The sequence below is a fragment of the Microcaecilia unicolor genome, chromosome 7 (genome assembly GCF_901765095.1).
Source record: "Microcaecilia unicolor chromosome 7, aMicUni1.1, whole genome shotgun sequence".
Taxonomy (NCBI): Eukaryota; Metazoa; Chordata; class Amphibia; order Gymnophiona; family Siphonopidae; genus Microcaecilia; species Microcaecilia unicolor.
The window spans coordinates 26,377,258-26,401,146 of NC_044037.1; the positions used below are offsets into that span (position 1 = coordinate 26,377,258).

At 43.4% G+C, this 23,889-nt stretch overlaps 1 protein-coding gene across 2 annotated transcripts in view; it reads right to left on the minus strand.

Annotated features, from left to right (window-relative positions):
• GRIA3 (glutamate ionotropic receptor AMPA type subunit 3) overlaps positions 1-23,889 on the minus strand; it is a 429,528-nt gene that overhangs the window by 29,118 nt on the left and 376,521 nt on the right. For both annotated transcript variants that reach the window (XM_030209320.1, XM_030209321.1), the window contains exon 13: positions 515-762. In XM_030209320.1, the coding sequence (XP_030065180.1) occupies positions 515-762 (248 nt within the window). The remainder of the gene's footprint in view (positions 1-514; positions 763-23,889) is intronic.

Consider the following 23,889-nt stretch of genomic DNA (forward strand, 5'->3'; position numbering starts at 1 on the left):
AAAAAAAAATCGTAACGTATAAAAAGGAGCACAAGAGGACAAATTGGCTAAATTTCACAGAATGTGGAGCTATAAAAAAAATGTCTGAACAGCAAGTACAGGGTTAAATATTGGAAGGTGGCATGAAGGATTAACATTTGCTCAAAACTGAAGTGTGCGGGACGGGGAAATTGTCTGAGAAAATAGTTAACAGGAAACACCACATCATGCAACGGACATTTGTCACGAAGGGCAGTTTAACTTGGCTTTTACTATTTAAATCGAAAAAAAAAAAAGCCATTGGACTGTAAAATTAAAAACACAACAAACAGAGGACAACACACAGAACGCTAAAAATGGATGCATTAATTAAAATTAAACCATAATTTACCCGTCTTTTGTAAACTTCAAGGAGTAACGAAGAGTTTAAACATTGTTACCTCAAGCATTCATAAGAAAGAAAATGACAACACAAACACATCAGGGTAGGTGGAATACTATAACAACGGACATATTGTTATATTATTCCACCCACCTTAATGCTGAGCCCTTTGGAGTTGCCACACCATAGCCTTTGGAATCCAGGTTTCCACCGACTTTCATCGTGTCGCACGGCTTGCGCTGCTCAATGTATTCGTTCATGGTCGACTCAAGCAGGAAGGCAAACTTCCCTTTCGACTTCCGAACTCTGGCCACACCGTCATCGGTTGTTTTGGTGAACACGGAGGGCTCTGCCGATTTCATGTACGACCACATCTTCTCATAGACTGCTATTTTTGATCTCTGAAAAAAATTGATGAAAAGAAATTCAAAACAAAGTCATTAAAACTGTGGATCAATATATATACAACCCAAACTATTGCCAAAATCACACATCAAACATATTTTGAGTATAGGAATTTGTATATGAATTTATTAATCACTAGTAAAAGAGGCCCGTTTCAGAGCAAATGAAACGGGCGCTAGCAAGGTTTTCGTCGCCACCCCCCTCCCTCCCTGGCCAACCCCTTCGTTGTTCTGCCATTGCTCCGCCCCCAACGTCATGACGTTTGACGCGAGGGCGGGGCCCGGAGCGATTTCCACCCCGCCTCCCTGCTTCCCTCCCTGCCAACCCCTTTCGTTGTTCTGCCATTGCTCCGCCCTCGAGGGCGGGGCCCGGAGCAATTTTGGTGGCTTCACCACCACGAACCTTCGAACCTTTTTGAAGGAAGTCAGGGCTTGGCTTCACTGACGTCAGTGTCCTCAGAACGTTGAGGGTGAGTTTTATTATAGTAGATTCTGATCTAGTTCCCAAAAAAAACCCCAAACCTAGGGTTGATGTTCAGAGCGATTTAAATGGGCAGGAGAGGCTCCTGGCTGTTTAAATTGCTTAATAAATGTAACAGAAACCTTCAAAACTAATTTAAACAAAACTTATCACTCTCATTATTCATATATGTATAATGTTTTTCTGGAATAAAATCCAATAAATTATAAATTTTTTTTTTATATATGTATTGTGCTCAGTTTTTGGTGTATTGCTGTGGACTGATAATCCAAGTTTAGCAGGAACACCACCCTTACATCATGGCACATCCTACCTCCATCCTATTACTATTATTCCATAGATGGGTAAAATTCAAAAAAGTAGTAAACTTGATGTTCAAAACGTGTGTAAATAGCAGTTACTTAGCTTAAGTAGAGATGTGCTGAAAAGATCTTCTTCCTGCCAAGTTCTTGTCCACTGCAATGTTTTTTACAAAAAATCCCTCCGTGCAAAATATAGGACCATAATGGTCACAGTTCAGTGATTTCAATTCCCTACATGGGCCATGTTTCGCCAATCTAATGGCGTCTTCAGGGGAACTGATTGTTCAGCAGTACCAGGGAGGAGCCCCACCCTGTCCGGTTCACTAGCAGGCTAGTGAACCGGACAGGGTGGGGCTCCTCCCTGGTACTGCTGAACAATCAGTTCCCCTGAAGACGCCATTAGATTGGCGAAACATGGCCCATGTAGGGAATTGAAATCACTGAACTGTGACCATTATGGTCCTATATTTTGCACGGAGGGATTTTTTGTAAAAAACATTGCAGTGGACAAGAACTTGGCAGGAAGAAGATCTTTTCAGCACATCTCTACTTAAGCTAAGTAACTGCTATTTACACACGTTTTGAACATCAAGTTTACTACTTTTTTGAATTTTACCCATCTATGGAATAATAGTAATAGGATGGAGGTAGGATGTGCCATGATGTAAGGGTGGTGTTCCTGCTAAACTTGGATTATCAGTCCACAGCAATACACCAAAAACTGAGCACAATACATATATAAAAAAAAAATTTATAATTTATTGGATTTTATTCCAGAAAAACATTATACATATATGAATAATGAGAGTGATAAGTTTTGTTTAAATTAGTTTTGAAGGTTTCTGTTACATTTATTAATTTTATAATTTGAAACCGTTTCTTTAAGAACACCCAGAATTACGTTTGTTGTTTAAATTGCTTGTCAGGGCCTAAATGGGTATATTCAGTGGCATTTAACTTTCAGTATCTGCAGTTCAGAGTCCCAGTCCACCTAGAAGGCTATATCGGACCTTCCTTAACCACTGCATTGCAACAAACCAATCAGAAGGTGCACCAAGTGGTTGATATCACCTCCTGCTCCACTTTGAATCTGCCTACAACTGCTGAGGCTTGTGCCCCTTCATGCACCACTTCGGCAGTGTCTTTGGAAGGACTCTGAACCAGGTTTGTTAGTCGATACCCTCTGTTAGTTGATACCCTTCGTCAGTGCTTTTTTTTTTGTAGAAAAAAAGGTGCCGGTACTCATTATGTGCGGGATCACCACATATGGCTCCACCCCTATGATAGCCACACCCTTTACACCAGCCATGGCGCATATAAACAGACATTATTGAAAATATTATACTAGTATAGGAGAAAAAAATAACGTGATTTTTTTTCATTATAAATAATTTCTGTAAGCTGTTACAGCTCCAGTATACCCATTGCAAAATAAGACAGCAGATGTAAATTCTCAAATTGGACATATTCCAAATACTAAAATGAAAATAAAATGATTTTTTCTATCTTTGGTGTCTGGTGACTTTGTTTTTCTATCCATATTGGTCCCAGTCTCTGATTCTGCTGCTCTCTATCTGTTCTCTTAACTCTATTTCCAGGGCTTCCTTTCCATTTATTTCTTTACTTTCCTCCTTTCTTCTTCATTTCTTGCCCTACATCCATAAGTAAAAGCTGGGTCCTCCTCCGTGGAATTGACTGGAGGAGGTATAACGTGGATCTAGCTTTTGCCTATTTTCTCATTCCATGTGCAGTTTTTCTCCTCTCTTCCCTTTCCCTCATCTCCATCCATGTGCATCTTCTTCTTTCTTCTTTCCTCCTCTCCATCCATGTGCATCTCTTTCCTCTTCCCTCCCCTCAATCCATGTCCAGAATGTCTCCTCTCTCTCCTGCCCTCCCCTCCCACGTCCAGCGATTCTCCTCTGTCCCCTGTCCTTCCCTGCCATCCATGTCCAGCGATTCTCCTCTCTCCTCTTCTCTCCCCTTTCATCCATGTCCAACGATTCTCCTCTCTCCCCTTCCCTCACCTTCCATCCATGTCCAGCGAATCTCTTCCCTGACCTCCCCTCCATGTCCAGTATGTCTCCTCTCTTCCCTGCCCTCCCCTGCCATTCATGTCCAGTGATTCTTCTCTGCCCCCTGTCCTCCCCTGCCATCCATGTCTAGCAATTCTCCTCTCTCCCCGCCCTCCCATCCATGTCCAGTGATTCTCCTCTCTTCCCTGCCCTCCCCTCCCATCCATGTCCAGCAATTCTCTCTTCCTTGCCCTCCCCTCCCATCCATGTCCAGCAATTCTCTCTCCCCTGCCCTCCCCTCCCATCCATGTCCAGCAATTCTTTCTTCCCTGCTCTCCCCTCCCATCAATGTCCAGCGATTCTTCTCTCTCCCCTGCTCTCCCCTCCCATCGATGTCCAGCGATTCTCCTCTCTTCCCTGCCCTCCCCTCTCATCCATGTCCAGCGATTCTTCTTCCTCCAGCCCATCCTCCTTCCCGCAGCCCATCCTCCTTCTCCACTGCCTGCCTGACAACCAGTGAAGCGATAAAGGTTGCCAGCGTCAGACTCAGCAGCGTGAACAGTGCAGCGATTGAGAGAGGCTGGCAGCGTCGCAGCTTCCCTCTGCGAGTCCCGCCTATGCGGAAACAGGAAATTGAAACAAAGTAGGTGGGACTGGCAGAGGGAAGCTCCGACGCTGCCAGCCTCTCTCAATCGCTGCACCATTCGCGCTGCTGAGTCTGTAAAAAAAAAAAAAACAGTAAGTAGGGGAGTGAGAGGAAGGGTGCAGGACTCGCCGGGGAAAAAAAGATGCTGGTATGCCGTACCGGTGCGTACTGGCACAAAAAAAGCCCTGCCCTTCGTCAGCAACTTCAAAAGTAACTTGACGAATGCATTCCACTGACCTAAGAACTGACAGTCAACAATAGCGGAATATCAAAGTACCTGGACTTGCAAGATGTCAGTGAGTTTACTATTTGTTAACTCATTTATGTATAATTAGTTTATCTCATACTCCTCTATGTTCTCAATATTTGACTCCTCACTAATTCAGGTCATTTTTAAACGCTGTAGTCTGACACAGACAGTATTGTCTGTTTTGGCTTGCAAGAATTGATAGATACCTTCTAACATCACTAGGAATTAACGTTGTTTCTTCATCATCTTTACATTACACAAAGTCAATCTAGTATCTCTCCCTTCCATCCCAGACCGCCAGTGGCTCTCCCTCCCCCTCCCCTCCCTGTTTACCATTAAAAAAAAAAAAAACGTAAATCTTTGCCCTGTAGCAGCAGCAGCGGTACTGAAAAGCTGCCTCAGCTTGCATCGGGCCTTTCCTTCTGATGCATCCTGCCCCCTTCTGAAAACAGGAAGCTCATCAGAAAGGGGCAGGATGGGTCAGAGGGAAAGGCCCGGTGCAGGCCGAGGCAACGTTTCAATACCGCTGCTGCTGCAGGGTGAAGATTTATTGAATAATAAAAGGTAAATAGGGATGGTAGGGGGGAGGGGAGAGAGCAGTCGGTTTTCTGGGATGGGAGGGAGCGATGCCAGACCGACCGTGCATGTATGCATGTGGGCAGGCAAGGGAGGGCGGGCAGTTTGTCATTAATCATATTACATTTTAAAATTGTAATTAATAATTAACCTGTTAATAGCGATTAATGTGCAGCCCTATATATAAATCATCACCCCTCCCCCCAGATGGGACAACAAACTATGAGGTTCATTCAACCATCTTCTAGCCTGTAACAAAGAAGGCATCAACTGGTCCCAAAACATTCCTCAAAATCCCAACCAATAAATCCCAAATCCCTGTGATGCCAATCCCAAATGCATTTCCATTGGTGACTTCTCCAAGTACTTCAGATCCCACAATACATAAGAATGTCTGCAAATCCATACCGCAATCTCTACACGCTGAAGAACTGGAATTAAAACTACAGAGAACATTTAATCAATAACATATTAAGAAAAACCGCTAGCGCACATAACTTTTATAAGTAGATGAGTCAAATGCTGCAAAAGGGGACCAACTGGTAATTAATCTTTTTGCATCCATCGACATCTGCTCCAATTCTAAGAGAGTATGTTTGAAAACATGATGGATTCAGACCTACCATTTTTAATGCTAACTTCAACACAGCAGCGAACTGATAACATGACAATGGACACAAATCAGTATGAACTAACCAGTATATCCATCTTTCCACAACTTTCCACAAACTTGTGCAGCATGGACTGGACAAGTAATCAATCCTTTTACTTGCCTCAAAATAACCACAGCCCCTTTTCTCAACTGGTCTGTTTTAGACCTCGTTATTGGCAAAATAACTTTAGAAGACTTAACTTCAACATTACCCATCAAATGATCCCTCATACCCATGTCCATGTCATTCTTTGAAACTGAAACTAACTCACTCACCCTAAAAGCACCAAAAAATGCCCATAAAAATGCAACTTGAAAGAAAGCCAACTCATAAGCATCGCCATGCCAGGACAGACCAAGGGTCCATCGAGCCCAGCACCCTGTCTCCGACAGCGGCCAAAAGAACAAAAAATTTGTCCCGTCCATCCCAGAAATAGTGGATTATTCCCCCGTCCATTCAATAGCATTCTATGGCCTTCTCCTCCAGGAAGCCATCCAACCCTTTTTTAAAGTCCACTAAGTCAACCGCCTTAACCACTTTTTCCGGCAACGAATTCCAGAGTCTAATTACGCGTTGAGTGAAGAAACATTTCCTCCGATTCGTTTAAAATTTACTACACTGCAGCTTCATCGCATGCCCCCTTGTCCTAGTATTTTTGGAAAGCGTATGCAGAAAAACAAAATTGTTGGAAGTACTTCAAATAACAGCAGACTAGGCATACGCCAATTAGAATCATGAACTTTACAAACAGAAGAAAAAACTACTTTTAATAACTTCTGCACTAAAGACAAATATGCAGGATCTCTGAATCCACTGCATTTACAGTAAAATGCAATACTTGCCAAATCAACTGTAACAGCTGACTTTGACCAAAATTCCCCTGCCACTTTCATAATAAATTCAATTATCTAACTTTCATCAACAGAGGTACCCAAAACTAGTCTCAAGGGTCCCACTGTCATCCAAAATATTTTCCAGAAAACAATATGATTTTAATGTGATTAGCTGATAAGGCGTTAGATAAGAGCTTCAAAACTAAAGCAGGAAAGCTCTCCAATATTCTTTTGGCGTTGTTGTCAAGATTTTTGTCTGCATCCAGAGCAAGCAACCGTAAACAGGATGACTGAAATTGAGATAATGCATCAGCTAAATCATTATTACATCCAGGAATATGGAAAACTGTCAATAAAATATTTAAATGCAAACATCTAAAAAAAAATCATATGCAGCACTGTTAATGTCAAATGGCAATGTTCAGATTGGTGATTAATAGCAAAAACAGTCATATTGTCAGATCTAATAACTAGCTGCCAATTCTTCAACTATCACCCCACAACATCAATGTCACCTATATTTCACCCCACATCAATGCCACCCATATCGCAAATAATTCCAAAAAGGTCAAATTGTTCAGACTCTCTGAGACCACACAATTGGCCATGCTTCTGCACACCAAGATCCAGCAAAATAAATACCAAAATCCAACACTCCCAGAAGCATCCAAAAATAATTGCAAATCCACATTAGAAACCAGGAATCTACCAAACTGTCACTCCATTAAAGTGTTCCAAACATCCTCAATAACGTCAAATCTCCCTTCACCTGGGATGGAATCCTGATAAAGTAATGTGTTTTCGTAAATCCTCTGGTTAAATAGCATAATCTAATAAAAACTTGCCCCATTGGAATTACCCTACATGCAAAATTAAATAATCCAATCAAAGACTGAATCCGTTTCAATGTCAACTTTTTCACAGTCAAAGCAACATCAATAGCTTCAACCAATTTCTTAACCTTCTCAATCTACACTGCATCTGCAAAGAATCCAATTTCATATTTCCTAGAAAGGTAAGAGTGTACAAGGGCCCTCAGACTTATCTTTAACCAATGAAATACCAAACTGATTTGCCACTTTCTCAAATGTATCAACCAAATCCTTACAAAAACTTGTTTTTTTCAGAATCCACAAAAAAAGTCATCTAAATAATGTATAATATTCATATCATCAGACACCTGCTCAATCACCTAATGAATGAATGTCAAAAACGTTTCAAAACAGGAGCAAGAGATAGACATCCCATTGTGACTGAAATTTAAAACCCAGCAAACAAAAAGATTCAGGGTGTACTAGAGTAACAACCTGATGGTCAATTCAATATCAGCACCTTTATTACAAGACCTCAACAATAGGACTGCTTAATCCAATGAAGATTTCGATACAAAACAATCACTAGGGTCAATAAATGCATTAACATTGGCTCCAATAGGGTAAGATAAATTATGAATTATCCAATATTTTCCTGGTTCCTTCTTAGGGACATTCCTCAATGGAGAAATGACTAAATTATCAAATGGAGGACTAGAAAATGGCCCAGCTACTCTACCACAATATCATTATGAATAACCACAGATAATGAACTACGTAAACTGTACAGCAACATAAGGACATTATAAGGAATCCTAAATCCCTCATAGAAACCTTCTAGCAGCAACTTTTCATCCTCATTCACTGGATAATACCTTAACCACTCTTCCATAATATCCAAATTAATTGGTGATGGGGCCTTGCAAAAAACCTCCAAAGGGTACTGATCTAGATCCATACCCCTTGGAAGCCATGCTTCCTTTAATGTTAGAGCAGAGGGCTGGATGATTCCCTCCACAGATGTGACACTTATGCCTAAACTTACAGGACTGCTGCACACATTGCCTTGAGTTAAAGTGGAAGCAGGCATTACCACCTTCAACCCCTTGAACCCCAACACCTGATCCTGAGAAACTGCCACCTCCTCCCAATGTACCTCCCAATGTACCTGGCTGAAAATTTCTCCAGGCATTTTTTCCTCTCTGACTTCCTGCTCCTCCCACAATCCCCGAAACCACAAAAGGACAAGTGCTGAAACGGATTCATCTCTGTCAATTAGGTGTCAACATCCATCCAGCCCCAGGCATCAGACTTATCCTTTACCAAGTTTCCTAAAATGAGTGTCATAGTTTAACCATGACCATTCACCATAAGTTCTGTAAGCCCTCACAATCATATCTGAATACCTAAAAAACATGGATATAATTCAGGCTTTGCCTCCCCCAAAACAGCAGCATAAATATTAAAATCCAATAGCCAATTATATATAGATTTTGTAACTTTCACCCTCCTTCTCTTCACCTCCTCTTTTCCATCCTCTTTCTTTCTTTCCTCATAATCTTGTTCCTTATGAAGAATCACAGACAAAGACTAGCTGTCATAAGTCTAGAAGAAATTGTTAGTGTTTTTTTTTCTTCAGCATTTGTCAAGGGTGTAGGGCTTCCCACCTTTTAAGCACACCAACAATCAGATTAGGAATATTTTAATACAGGAAGTGACACTGATAGACCCAGTCACACATCATAGAAAGACTCCTGAGGCAGGCCAGTGGGCCAAAACACGGCCGTGTCGAGTCGTCACTGATGAGTAACTATTCCTGACCAATAAACTGTTCTGACCATACAGCATCATCGTTTTATTGTCACTTTGCTGTCTCCTAAGTGGTCACTTTGCATTTGTCCACATTAAATTTCATCCCAGTCTTCCAACTTCCCAGTCTTCCAACTTCCTAAGGTCTTGCTGCAATTCTTCACAGTCCACTTGTGTTTTAACAACCTTGAATAGTTTTATGTCATCTGCAAATTTAATCACCTCACTCATCATTCAGATTTCCATGTTATTTATAAATATGTTTAGTACTGATCCCTGCAACACTCCATTATTCACCCTCCTCCACTGACAGAAATCACCATTTAACCCTACCTTCTGTTTTCTGTCCAATAACCAATTCCTAATCCACACCAGAACGTTGTCTCCTATCCTATGACTCTTTAATTTTCTCAGGAGTCTCTCATGAGGAACTTTGTCAAAAGCTTTCTGAAAATCTAGATATACTACGTCAACCGGCTCATTTTTGTTCACGCCTTCAAAGAAATGAAGCAAATTGGTGAGGCAACACTTTCCTTGGCTGAACCCATGCTGATTCTGTCCCATTAAACCACGTCTATTTATGTATTCTGTAATTTTATTCTTTATGATAGTTTCCAATGTTTTACCTGGCACTGACATCAGGCTTACCAGTCTGTAATTTCCTGGATCACTTTGGAACCCTTTTTAAAAATTGGCGATACATTGCCCACCCTCCAATCTTCAGGTACTATGGACAATTTTAATGACAGGTTACATATTGCTAACAGCAGATCAGCAATTTCATGCTTGAGTTCTTTGAGTACCCTTGGATGTATGTCATCTGGTCCAGGTGATTTACTACTCTTTCAATTTGTCGATTTGGCTCAGCATATCTTCCAGGTTCACCAAGATTTCTTTCAGCTCCTCCACATCATCACCTTTGAAAACCATTTCCGGTACAGGTAGATCTCTTACATCTTCTTCCATAAAGACCGAAGCAGAGAATTAATTCAGTTTCTTCTCTATGGCCTTGTCCTTCCTGAGTATCCCTTTTCCTCCTTCATGATCTAATGTTCTCATGGATTTCCTCGCAGGCTTTCTGTTTCTGATGTACCTGAAAAAGTTGGTGCTGTGAGTTTTGGCCTTTGTGGCAAGTTTCATTCTTCTTACCTACACCATCTTTTCCACCCACCTCTATTTTGCATGTTTTCTGGCCCCTGCCACCAACTTCTGCACTTGTTCTCCAATCAGTGGCGTGGCCCCCCCACTTAGGGCTCAAGCCCATCCAACAGTAGCACATGGTAATGAAAATGCTGCTCTCCACAATACTGGCACCTTCGCGTGCTCAGTTTTCAGCGCATGCCTACTGCAGACTACCAAGGTGGAGACTGGAGAGAAGCATTTTCCAACCAGCTAAGATGTTTTTTTGATGTGGGGTTGGGGGAGAGAACATTTGGTGCCCACCCACTTCTTGCTTAGGCTCACCCAAAATCTGCTGTCTGGCTACTCCCCATCAACCTGCTTAGCCTGCTTCTTTCCAACCTCAGATTTAACCCTGACTTCCAATTCAGCACCTCACTTTTTTGAAGCCATAGCAATTTCACCTTGATGAGCCCCTATCACCACACAGCCAGTCCACTCCCACATCATCCCACAGACTCAATCACCAATTTACAAAAAAAACACAAAACAATTGCTTTGCTTATACACACGTTCCCAGATTACCCACCAGCAAACACAGCTGTTTTAAATGTATTTATTTATTGCATTTGTATTCCACATTATCCCACCTTTTTGCTGCAAATGTCAAACAGCAAACGCAATTAAAACTCCGACAGCATGAAATTCACATACCTCCCATCTACTCTCTCTTTATCATTGAGACCATGTTTCACTCAGCTGCACATGCAAGTGCGGTGGACTTTGATCCTGGTAACCTGGGTTCAATTCCCACTGCAGCTCCCAATGACCTTGGAGAAGTCACTTAACCCTCCACTGCCCCAGGTACATAAACTTAGATTGTGAGCCCTCTAGGGACAGAGAAAGTGCCTGGTTATAACGCTGCGTACACCTAGTAGCGCTACAGAAATGATTAGTAGTAGTAAAAGAAACTTGATGTCACAAAAGACATAGCTGCCAGAAAAGGAAACTTGAGCAAAGCATTCCAAGACCAGTTGTGGTTTTTTTTCCGGCCGCTACAAACACCTCAAACTATCGCGAACCACTCAAAGCTTGTCATTTTAATTCAACTTTACTTTCAATTTTATTTGAGGAGACCCACAAACAAAAAGCCCCTCACCACCCCAAACCACCCGTGATGGAATGCCACCAAAACCTCTGTACCAGCAGCTGGATAATTCTTCGGCCAATCAATACCAGCCCTCCCAAATGTCACAATGTAAAGGTAAGTAATAACAATATGTGGTGGATTTGTGTTCATGTACACATTATGCAGCCCCAGATAAATGTGGGGCTTTGCATATGCTCATTTACATGCATAATGCTTTTTAGATGAGTAAATGGCTCCTAACCCATCTAAAATCATATCCTATGTCGTTGAGATTGGTATGTGTGGAAATCTGTTTTACACTATTTTAATTTCATGGTGTCTAGGACCAGCAAGGAATCTTGGAAGCCAGAAAGTACATGTAAGAATACACAACATATGTTAAGCATGTGCTAGTTCACAGACAAATGTCTGGATTAGCACAAATTTTAAAACTGAAGCACCATATTATTTTTGCTACTACTGTTTAAGATTTTAGAAACTGTGGCGTGGAATGGCCATGGGTAGATGTGTATCGCTAATTTACTCTTTCCAAAAATACTAGGACTAAGGGGGCACACAATGAAGCTACAAAGCAGTAAATTTAAAACAAATCAGAGAAAATATTTCTCACTCATTGTGTAATTAAACTCTGGAATTCCTGGCCAGAGAATGTGATAAAATCAGTTAGCTTAGCGGGGTTTAAAAAAAGGCTTGGATAGTTTCCTAAAAGAAAAGTCCGTAAGCCATTTGGACTTGGGGAAAATCCACTGCTTATTTCTAGGAAAGGCAGCATAAAATTTATTGCTCTGTTTTGGGATCTTGCCAGGTACTTGTAATCTGAATTGGCCACTGTTGGAAACAGGACGCAGGACTTGACGGACCTTTGGTCTGTCCCAGTATGGCAACACTTATATTCTTATGTTAGTTTCAGAGCTGGAAATGCAGACACAGCATTCATAGTCCCTGGGAGGAAAGGAATATCAACCATCGCACAACAGTAACACCTAATGACTTGCTTAAGAGTTCTCTTGTTGTGGTTCTTGGAAAGAAGAAGAACTTATGCTCCTCAATTAGATGACTTTTGTTCACAAATTCTGGGTTTAATGGGAGGGGAACATGGAGAATTCCTCCCAGGTGACTACAGTTGAAGGCTCATTGAGTTCATTGCCTTAACAAAGGCAGGTTCTGAATGGTCTGCAAACATTATTACATGGTTTCCGTGAATAGAAACTGAGGGGCTGCACATTCCCAGGGTTCGCCATAGCCAGCTCAGTAAATTGTCCCTCTGGGTACTCAGTCCACATGTAACCTATTTCATATACAAATAAAAGAATTTCACAGTGAAGTGCTGGGTGACGCAGACAACTGGCATTCTGTCCCATATGTCTCCATTGTATCCACTTTTTTCGTAATCATTTTTTTTTTTTAAAGCTAGAACAGAAAGCTTCCTCAGCTCTGCAGCATGCGCAATGGTTTGAATTCCGACACCGGCAAAGAGGCCATGTTTGATAGCTATTGTGTTTCCCTTGGCAGTTTTGACCTAAATGGCATGATGTCTTGATGCTCTAACTGTTTGTGAAGCGAATCAGACAAAAGCAGCTAAAAAAAAAAAAGAAATGCAATAGGAATCCAATACTTTATAAGCTTTTAATGTCAAAAAGCGGGGACTGTCCGTTAAGGGGGTAATTTATAACAGCATGCCTACGTGAAAAGTCCAAAATGTGCCTATTTTAAAAAGGTACATACAAATGTCTCCACGGTGCAACAGAGGCATAGCCAGACTCCGTATTTTGGATGGGCCCAGAGGTAAATTGGATGGGCTCTTTCATGCACGTGTGCCCCCTCCCCCTCCCCCCAAACCACACACCACAAATATTTTTTAACAACATAAGAGGTTTTTTTTTCACCTACCCCACTTCTTCTCCCTCTCCTCTGCGGCATCCCGGCATCTGCGCTCCTGTCTCTGAACTCCGTCCCGCCCCGATGTCGGTAAAAAAAAGGCGTCCTCGGTGCTTGCGATTCATTCTCGCTGCTTGTGCCGACCCTGCAGGATTCCATCTGCCATGTCCCACCCTCGCTGACGTCATTGCCTGTTTCCTGTCTGGTGGAAAGTCGCAGATGGAAGCCTATGGGGCTGGCGCAAGCAGCAAGAATGAATTGCTGCAGGCGCCTAGGACACCTGTAACCAACACCAGGGAGGGAAGGGGTTCAGAAACCGGAGTGCAGATGCTGGGATGCCGCAGAGGAGAGAAGGGAAGAGAGCAGTGTGATGCTGCAGCTGGGTGGGCCTGAGCCAAGATTGGGCGGGCCTGTGCCCACCCAGGCCCACCGGTAGCTACACCACAGCAGTGCAACCTGTATCATGTAACAATTTCTTAGGAGAAATGGACCACCATACCAAACAAACTCTTATACATTTTAAAAGAGCTCCATTGATCTTAAGTCCATTAGTCATAGAATTTTTTTCAACAATATCTTCTAAGAAAATCTTTCTTTATATTATGCCAAATCTGAAATGAGTAGTGGAGATGATGACAGAGGATCTTCCTCTCTTTCCGAGACTCTTTTAGGCCCCAGCTGAAGAGGTCGTAGGCAGCCTGGAGTGGAACTTGGACCGATTCAGAATGGCAAGGATCACTTATGAGACAAAGGCCAAATTGCAGGCTGCTGACGTAAATATTTCTTTACAAAAATGAACTGGGAAAAATCCACAATTCCGGGAATAACATGTATACAATGTTTGTACGTTTGGGAAGTTCGCCAGGTGCCCTTGGCCTGGATTGGCTGCTGTCGTGGACAGGATGCTGGGCTCGATGGACCCTCGGTCTTTTCCCAGTGTGGCATTACTTATGTACTTATTCCGCAATATAGATCTATGTTCTGTTCCAATTGCTAAATCTGATCCATTTACGCTTCGGATTGCTTTACACAAATCTTTTTCACAACTTCGGTTTCTGAATTCCGATGGGTGTCTCCCAGTGCTATGGACTCTTACAGGGTAGTGTTTAAAGAACTAGATAGAAAGGACATTTTAACATGTGTTCAGACCTAGATAGTCTTTCTAATTTGGATCAAAACTAATGGGAAGCTCTCAGACAAGTACAATCAAGTAGCCCCACTCACACATATATATATACTGTTGCAGTTGTATACTATAGCACAAAGTCACTATCTTATAGAAAAGTGCATTTATATGAGTGGCACTTTTCTGTGTAATTACACATAAAGGGAAGGGATTTGATATACTGTCTTTCTGTAGCTTCGAGCATATACAGAGCATATTCAAAAGCATGGATTAATGAGAAAAAGAAGGGCATTTTTGAAAGGGACGTCCGTTTTGATTTGGACGTCCTCGCAAAGCATCCCGATCCAGGGGCAGGGAAACCCGTATTTTCTAAACAAGATGGACGTCCATCTTTCATTTCGAAAATACCGTCAGGGACATCCAAATCCTTAAATTTGGTTGTCCCTAGATTTGGTCGTCCCTAGACATGGATGTTTCTGATTTTTGGTGATTTTCGAAAACCAAGGACGTCCATCTCAGAAACTACCAGATGCAAGCCTTTTGTTCGTGGGAGGAGCCAGCATTTGTAGTGCACTGGTCCCCCTGACATGCCAGGACACCAACCGGGCACCCTAGGGAGCACTTCTAAAAATTAAAAAAATATATACAAATAGCTCCTAGGTCCATAGGTCCCTAACCTTGGGTGCTGAGCCGCCCAAAACCCCCCAAAACCCACTACCCCCAACTGTACACCACTACCATAGCTCTTATGGGTGAAGGGGGGCACCTAGATGTGGGTACAGTGGGTTTCTGGTGGGTTTTGGGGAGCTCGCTCTTTCCTCCACAAACGTAACAGGTAGGGGTGGGGATGGGGGCTGGGTCCGCCTGTCTGAAGTTCACTGCACCCACTAAAACTGCTCCAGGCAGCTGCATACTGCTGTCACGGACCTGAGTATGACAACTGAGGCTGGCACAAAATATTTTGAAAGATGTTTTTTGAGGGTGGGAGGGGGTTAGTGACCACTGGGGGAGTAATGGGAGGTCATCTCTCCGGTGGTCATCTGGTCAGTTCAGGCACCTTTTTGTGCCTTAGTCGTAAGAAAAACAGGTCCGCGTGAAAACGTCCAAGTGCTTGTCAGGGACGTTCTTCTTTTTTTCGATTATGGGTCAAGCACGTCCAAGTGTTAGGCATGGCCAACTCCCACCTTTGCTACGCCTTCGATACACCCCCTTGAACTTTGGCCATCCCTGTGACGGAGTGCAGTTGGGGATGTCCAAAATCGGCTTTCGATTATACCGATTTAGACATTTCTGTGAGAAGGATGTTCATCTTCCGATTTGTGTTGAAAGATGGGCTCATTTTCGAAAGAGAAAGACGCCCATCTTCCGATTTGTGTCGAAAGATGGGCGTCTTTCTCTTTCGAAAATGAGCCCAAAAGCCAACATGGATTTAGTGAAGGGAAATCTTGCCTCACCAATCTATTACATTTCTTTGAAGGGGTGAACAAACATGTGGATAAAGGTGAGCCAGTTGATATTGTGTATCTGGATTTTCAAAAGGTGTTTGAGAAAGTACTTCATGAAAGACTCCAGAGGAAAATGGAAAGTCATGGGATAGAAGGTAGTGTACTATTGTGGATTAAAAACTGGTTAAAAGATAGAAAACAGAGAGTAGGGTTAAATGGTCAGAATTCTCAATGGAGAAGGGTAGTTAGTGGGGTTCCACAGGAGTCTGTGATGGGACCGCTGCTTTTTAACATATTTATAAATGATCTAGAGATAGGAGTAACTAGTGAGGTAATTAAATTTGCTGATGCCACAAATTTATTCAGAGTTGTTAAATCCTAAGAGGATTGTGAAAAATTGCAAAAGGACCATATGAGACTGGGAGACTAGGCATCTAAATGAGAGATGACATTTAGGAGTATGTTTACTAAGGTGCGCTAGCATTTTTAACACACCTTTAAAGTTAAGGCGTGTTAAACGCTAACTCGCCTATACATTTCTATGGGCGCGTTAGCATTTAACACGTGTTAACCATTAATGTGCGTTAACCATGCTAACGTGCCTATAGCGCACCTTAGTAAGCATAGGCGTTAATGTGAGCAAGTGCAAAGTGATGCATGTAGGAAAGAGGAACCCAAATTATAGCTACGTAATGCAGGGTCCCACATTAGGAGTCAACGACCAGGAAAGGGATCTAGGTGTCATCGTTGATGATATGTTGAAACCCTCTGCTCAGTGTGTGGCGGCGGCTAAGAAAGCAAATAGAATGCTAGGTATTATAAGGAAAGGAATGGAAAACAAAAATGAGGACGTTATAATCAGTGACGATCCTAGGGCGGCTGCCACCCGGGGCGGATCGCCGATGCGCACCCCCCCCGGGTGCAGCATGAACCCCCTCCTGGCGCAATGACACCCCCCCCCAGCGCATCAACCCCCGCCCCGGGTGCATTCTTGGCTGCTGGGAGCAGCTGCGTGGCTCTCGGCTCTGCTGGCTCCCTACTCCCTCTGCCCCGGAACAGGAAGTAACCTGTCCACGTGCCAGAAAATAAAAATATATTTTCCGGCATGCGTAGCGGATGCATGTCAAAATGAAATTACCGCATGGGCCACGCGGTAGCCAGGTGGTAACTCAAAAATGATGCACGTTGGGCGCACGTAGGCGCCTACGTGGCTTAGTGAAAGGGCCCCTTAGGGATGAGGTGCTCTTCCTCAGAAATATGCGCTACAAATGCATTATGTATTATGTAAGCCACATTGAGCCTGCAAATAGGTGGGAAAATGTGGGATACAAATGTAACAAATAAATAAATAAAATACAGTTTTAAAAATTAAAACAAACACTCTGAAACATTAAACATGAAGATCTCATACCATCAAAAAAAAACTGTCTGGAAGCTGCATACATTATTTCAGCCCTTAAATAAAGGCTTCAACAAACAAAAGTTGTTTAAACCGCAAAGCCTCTGCACACGCAACTGCCCCTTCGAAAAATGGCATAATGAAATCCCTGTTATAGAAAAAGCTGCAAGTCTTGTGTCATGATATCTAACATGTACAATTGAATCAAGAGAAAGACACATCGCTGTCTCTGATCTCAAGCTCCGACTAGGATGATACACACAGAAACTACCCTTCAAATACTTTGTAGAAGACAAATATCGTGCTTGAAGAACAAAACATAACATTTTAAACTGAACTCTACACTGGACAGGCAGCCCATGAAGCTGTTTCAAAATTGGAGTGATAAGTGCTGCCCTAGACAAAAAGTTTCTTTCACGTCACAAATTCTAAGCCCTCTTTCAGCCACTAAAAGAGCTTAATAGCTTCAGTAGGTAGACGCTTGTTTTGGGTGTGTGCCAAATCATTTTTCAGCACACCTGCAAAATATGCCTTTTTTAAAAGTTTTGCCAGAAATGGACGTGCAGCAAAATGAAAATTGCTGCGCGCCCATTTTGGGTCTGAGACCTTCCCGCCAGCCATTGACCTAGCGGTAAGGTCTCACGTGGTAACCGGGCGGTTAACGGTCGACGTTCATAAAATGCCGATTGCCGCCTGATTACTGTCCACGTGCCAGAAAATAAAAATATATTTTCCGGCATGCGTAGCGGATGCATGTCAAAATGAAATTACCGCAAGGGCCACAGGGTAGCCAGGTGGTAACTCAAAAATGATGCACGTTGGGTGCATGTAGGCGTCTACGTGGCTTAGTAAAAGGGCCCCTTAGGGATGAGGTGCTCTTCCTCAGAAATATGCGCTACAAATGCATGACACTTTGATTTAAATCTTGTAAGTGTGCTATGAGATGAAAAAGGTTGAAAATCACTGTCTTAGTGTGAAGAGTTTCAGTCTCTGGTAACCAGAGCTGATATTGTGATGTCATAATGCATCATTCCACCAATGCCTAAGAGCCAACCTCATCAGTGATGTCACAATGGCTTGATTGCCCTGTATTTGACTCACTTCTGATACTGTGATGTCATAATGCATCATTCCACCAATGCCTAAGAGCCAACCTCATTAGTGATGTCACAATGGCTTGATTGCCCTATACCTGGTTCACTTTTATTGCAAAAAGCAGAGATTTTGATTCCTAGAGACATTTCTTTTTTCTTTAATTAAGAGGGAAGTTATCAAGGTAGGCTACCGTTAAGATATTATTTTATTGTTAACCCCAATTATTAGTAACTAGGTCTCACTGCATAAAAAGGGACTGTGCTAAAATAGCACACATTATCCTACATAATAATTCTCACCTCCAACGTTCTGACTTGCCTGGGACCGTGGCTCATTCCGAGTTGGTCTGCTAGGCTCCGTAGATCACCGAAGCCATTATGATGTCATCTTCAGAACCCGGGGGGAAAAATGCCTCACTGCTGATCCATGTCCAGAGGAGGGTCGCTGGACATGGGTGGCTGGAGGGGGGGGCAGGGGAGAGAGGAGGGTCGCTGGACATGGGTGGCTGGAGGGGGGGCAGGGGAGAGAGGAGGGTCGCTGGACATGGGTGGCTGGAGGGGGGGCAGGAGGTCGCTGGACATGGGTGGCTGGAGGGGGGCAGGGGAGAGAGGAGGGTCGCTGGACATGGGTGGCTGCAGGGGGGGGGCAGGGGGTCACTGGACATGGGTGGCTGCAGGGGAGCCGAGGAAAACCTTGCTAGCGCCTGTTTCATTTGTGTCAGAAACGGGCCTTTTTTACTAGTTAGTAAAATAAAACATCTTTAAGAGTAGCCCCCTTAGTGACTGTGTGGATGAGCATCTTCAATTTAGACTGTCCTTACCTTCTAGATCTGTGTGGTCCACTGTACCACCTGACTGACAACTAACTAAACAGCTAAAGACTGCCAGGAATTGACACCACATTACAATACAGTTCAGAAAGTACAAAGTCAAAACCTAATTGAAATATTACACATATTTATTATTGGGCATTAATGAACAAGTCCATAACAATCTGAGAAAATATCGACAACCATCTGAGCATTTCTCACTGGGCTGCCCGAAGACTTAAATGCTTCTTAGAGACCTGAACCTTTCTGAGGTTAAACCAGGTTATCTTTGCTCAAGTCAGATAAAAATCAAATGCTTCAGTGTGGCAGAGGAAATATTAAGCAATTTATTAGTGAGAACATATTCTGAAGCAGTTTTCTTCAGTACAGGTACAGCTTTTCATCTTTACTCATTCTCAAGGGTGATGCAATATACACCTTGGGCCTGATGTTCAGCAGGACTCACCCAGTTAGGAGTGGCTCCTACCCAGATTAAGTTCTGTAAACCAGGGCCAGTGGCAGTATCTGGATAACGCCACTGAAAATTTGTACTGGCTGCCCTCAAACTCTCTGGATGGTACTAATGGTGGTCTAGATGCAGAGCTAGCTACCACTGATGATCAACCTTGGTACCTGATGGTAGGGTCCACCTTGGGGGGTCAGAACCTATGATTCTTATCTACTGTCATAATACCAACTGGGATCGTACTCAGTGGCTTATATTTGAACAACTGAATAACTTACCATATCAATTTTAATTTGTAAAGTATGAATATATTCAGTTCATGCATTCTAAGATTACCGCATATCCAGTGCTGTAGAGAAGATGTAAAATTATGTATCTTAAAAGATAGTATTATTGATACCAGGCAATACTGAACTTTGATTTAAAAAGATTGCCTGTTTTCTCTTACCTTTGGGGGGGGGGGGGGGGTCTTACAGTCTGCGTGTACCTGCCCATGCACACTATGCTTATACATGCCTCAGGGCGGGTGTAAAGACTGACATGGAGAATTCTTGTCTGTATGTGTTCAGCCCAGACAAATCACCCACAACACTCCCCCCACTCCCCAGTCTGAGTTACATGGATCTGGATCTCCACATGTACACAGCAGCTTTCTAAAATAGCTATTTGCATGCGTAGCAAACCTGCACATGTAATGATGGCTATTTACATGCGTAGATGATCTAAAACAGAGGTTCTCACCCCTGTTCTTGGTACAAACCCAGTCAGTAGGGGCTTTCAGGATACCCACAATGAATTTGCATGAAGTGGATTTACATATAATGGAGACAGTGCATGCAAATCTCTCATGCATATTCATTGTGGACATCTTGAAAACTCGACTGGCTTGGTGTGTCTGAGTATTGGGGTGAGAACTCCTGTGTTAAAATGAGGGCCTTAACCTTATAGAGATATGTTATCCAACTGAAAATGTTTTTTCCCCTCTCTCTCTCTATACCAGGGGTGTAGAACCTTGGCCCTAGCCCAGTTAAGTTGTCAGGATTTCCCCAATGAACATGCATGAGATCTATTTACATACATATTTACATACGCCAAGCCTCATCTCTGGCCGTCTTCAGATCTAAGCTAAAAACCCACCTCTTCGATGCTGCTTTTAACTGCTAAACCTAAACCTAACCCTTCAACTGTCCCCTATCCCTGATATGTCCTGTCTGTCCTAACCCTTATCCTTTACTTGTCCTGTCTGTCTGTCATAATTAGATTGTAAGCTCTATCGAGCAGGGACTGTCTCTCCATGTTCAAGTGTGAAGCGCTGCGTACGTCCGGTAGCGCTACAGAAATGATAAGTAGTAGTAGTAGTAATACAGTGGAGGCAGTATATGTAAATAAATCTCATGCATATTCATCAGGGAAATCCTGAAAACTTGACTGGGATGAGGCCCTTGGAGACTGAGGTTGGACACTTCTGTTTCAGAATTCAATAAATGTATATTGTTCATCACTTTCCTGAGGACACTAGATAGATGTTCGATTGCTAGATGCACAAAGCAAAATAGTCTACAGAATAAGGAGAGGGTTGTGTCGACCTGCACTAATTTAAAAACACAGCACAGTGCCCATTATTCTCATTAAGACTCAGACATCCATAAGCCTCATTGACCTTAACTGTTGTGAAGGACAGTCTCTGGCTCCTCATGCACATCCTGAAGTTGTGCCATCATAGGAATAAAGCCTGCGTCCCATTGGAATACCCTATTTCCTTTTCTACCTTCATTAAAAATGGCTCTACTGCTTTCTGATATCATTCTTCTCTAGGTTAACACCTAATCAGCATTCCTTTTGTCTTCGTATTGCAGCTGCAGAACTGTTTCACTCTCTAGATCATATCACAGGGCAACATGACGTTTGCTGGCGAATACCATCACTTCACTATCAGGCTTATTTTTGAAAGAGAAGGGCGCCCATCTTTCGACACAAATCAGGAGATGGGCGTCCTCCTCCCAGGGTCGCCCAAATCGGCATAATTGAAAGCCGATTTTGGGTGTCCTTAACTGCTTTCCGTCGCGGGGATGAGCAAAGTTCACGAGGGCGTGTCGGAAGCATAGCGAAGGCGGGACTGAGGCGTGCTTAACACATGGGCCTCCTCGGCCGATAATGGAAAAAAGAAGGGCGCCCCTGACGAACACTTAGTCGACTTTACTTGGTCTTTTTTTTTTTTTTTACGACCAAGCCACAAAAATGTGCCCTAAATGACCAGATGACCACCGGAGGGAATCGGGGATGACCTCCCTCTACTCCCCCAGTGGTCACTAACCCCCTCCCACCCTAAAACAAAATTTAAAATATTTTTTCCAGCCTCTATGCCAGCCTCAAATATCATACCCAGCTTCATGACAGCAGTATGCAGGTCCCTGGAGCAGTTTTAGTGGGTACTGCAGTGCATTTCAGGCAGGCGGTCCCAGGCCCATCCCCCCTACCTGTTAAAACTTGTGGTGGTAAATGTGAGCCCTCCAAAACCCACCACAAACTCACTGTACCCACATCTAGGTGCCCCCCTTCATTCCTAAGGGCTATGGTAGTGGTGCACAGTTGTGGGGAGTAGGTTTTTTTTTGGGGGGGGGGGTTGGGGGGCTCAGCACACAAGGTAAGGGAGCTATGCACCTGGGAGCTTTTTCTGAAGTCCACTGCAGTGCTCCCTAGGGTGCCCGGTTGGTGTCCTGGCATGTCAGGGGGACCAGTGCACTATGAATGTTGGCTCCTCCCACAACCAAATGGCTTGGATTTGGTCGTTTCTGAGATGGCCGTCCTCGGTTTCCATTATCGCCGAAAATCGGGGACGACCATCTCTATGGTCAACCTAAATGTTGAGATTTGGGCGTCCCCGACCATATTATCGAAACGAAAGATGGCCGCCCATCTTGTTTCGATAATACGGGTTTCCCTGCCCCTTTACGGGACGTCCTGTGAGGACGCCCTCAGGAAAACTTGGGCGCCTCGTTCGATTATGCTCCTCCACGTAATCCAACATTTTTCTTACAAGGGCAACATTATGTTCCACAGCGTCCCTTAGTGCTATGATTTTACACTTCTAGTGGTGCTATTAGAAGCTTAGGATCCAGTCTGACAATGGAGTATCTTCTCTATATATAAAAGGCACCACCAACGTTCTGAAGCCTCCAGCCGGAAGTGTGAAGCGCCAGAGATATCCGGTTTCCCCATGAGTGAAGGAAAACAGCACAGCACGAAATCCCTCTCTCTGTAACAGTGAAGGACTCAGAGGGGGGAGGGGACAGAGACGCCCTCACTCTCTCTGTAACACAAACACAGTACAGCAGGAAACTTAACACTGAAGGACTGGACTCGGAGGGGCGAGGGGGAGGGAGAGAGAGAGAGGGCAGAGGGCAGGGACACACACACTCCCACATGCACACTCTGAAGAAAACCTTGCTAGCCCCCGTTTCATTTGCATCAGAAACGGAGCTTTTTTACTAGTATTTATAATAAAGCCTCATCTTTTTTTTTGTTTGTTTGTTTAGATTAGAACAATTATAGCTTCACCTTATATGGTGATTTTTTTTAAAATGCTTTCTAAAATTTATTATGCAAGCTTATAACAAACCCCCCTGTTTACTAAAGCTTAGCTCGAGTTATCTACAGCAGGGCCCATTTTATTCCTACGGGCCCTGTTGCAGATAAGCTAAGCTTTAGTAAACAACCCCCCCCCCCCAAGTATGATCCACTGTTTTTTCTTCAGTGCTTCATCTCACTTCATGAGTTCACAGTTACATTTTGTTCAATTTTCCCCACCCCTTCCTTCATATAATATTTACATCAATCAACTGGACCTTTAACAGAGTTCATTTTAAGCGCACATTGGTTTTGTCCATTATCACACAATTGGTTTTGTCCATTTTCATGCCCTCCACCCTCCCCAACCCATGCTCAACATTATCCCCCCTCCCCAAAGCTACAACCCCTCTAATCCAGAGTGTGGACACATCTTTGTTGTTAAGCCATTTAGGGCCCCTTTTACTAAGCAGCGGTAAGCCCAACACAGGCCTACCGCTTGCTAAACAGGAAGTACCGCCCTGCTACCTCAGCAGCCCGGTCGTACTTCCCACCCCTAGCACGTCATCATATCTGGTGCTACAAAAAAAAATTTTTGTAGTGCCGGAATGTACCTGGTGGTAATCGGGCAGTGCCACGTGCTGCTGGCTACCACTGGGATAGCGTGGGAGCCCTTACCGCCACCTCAACGGGTGGC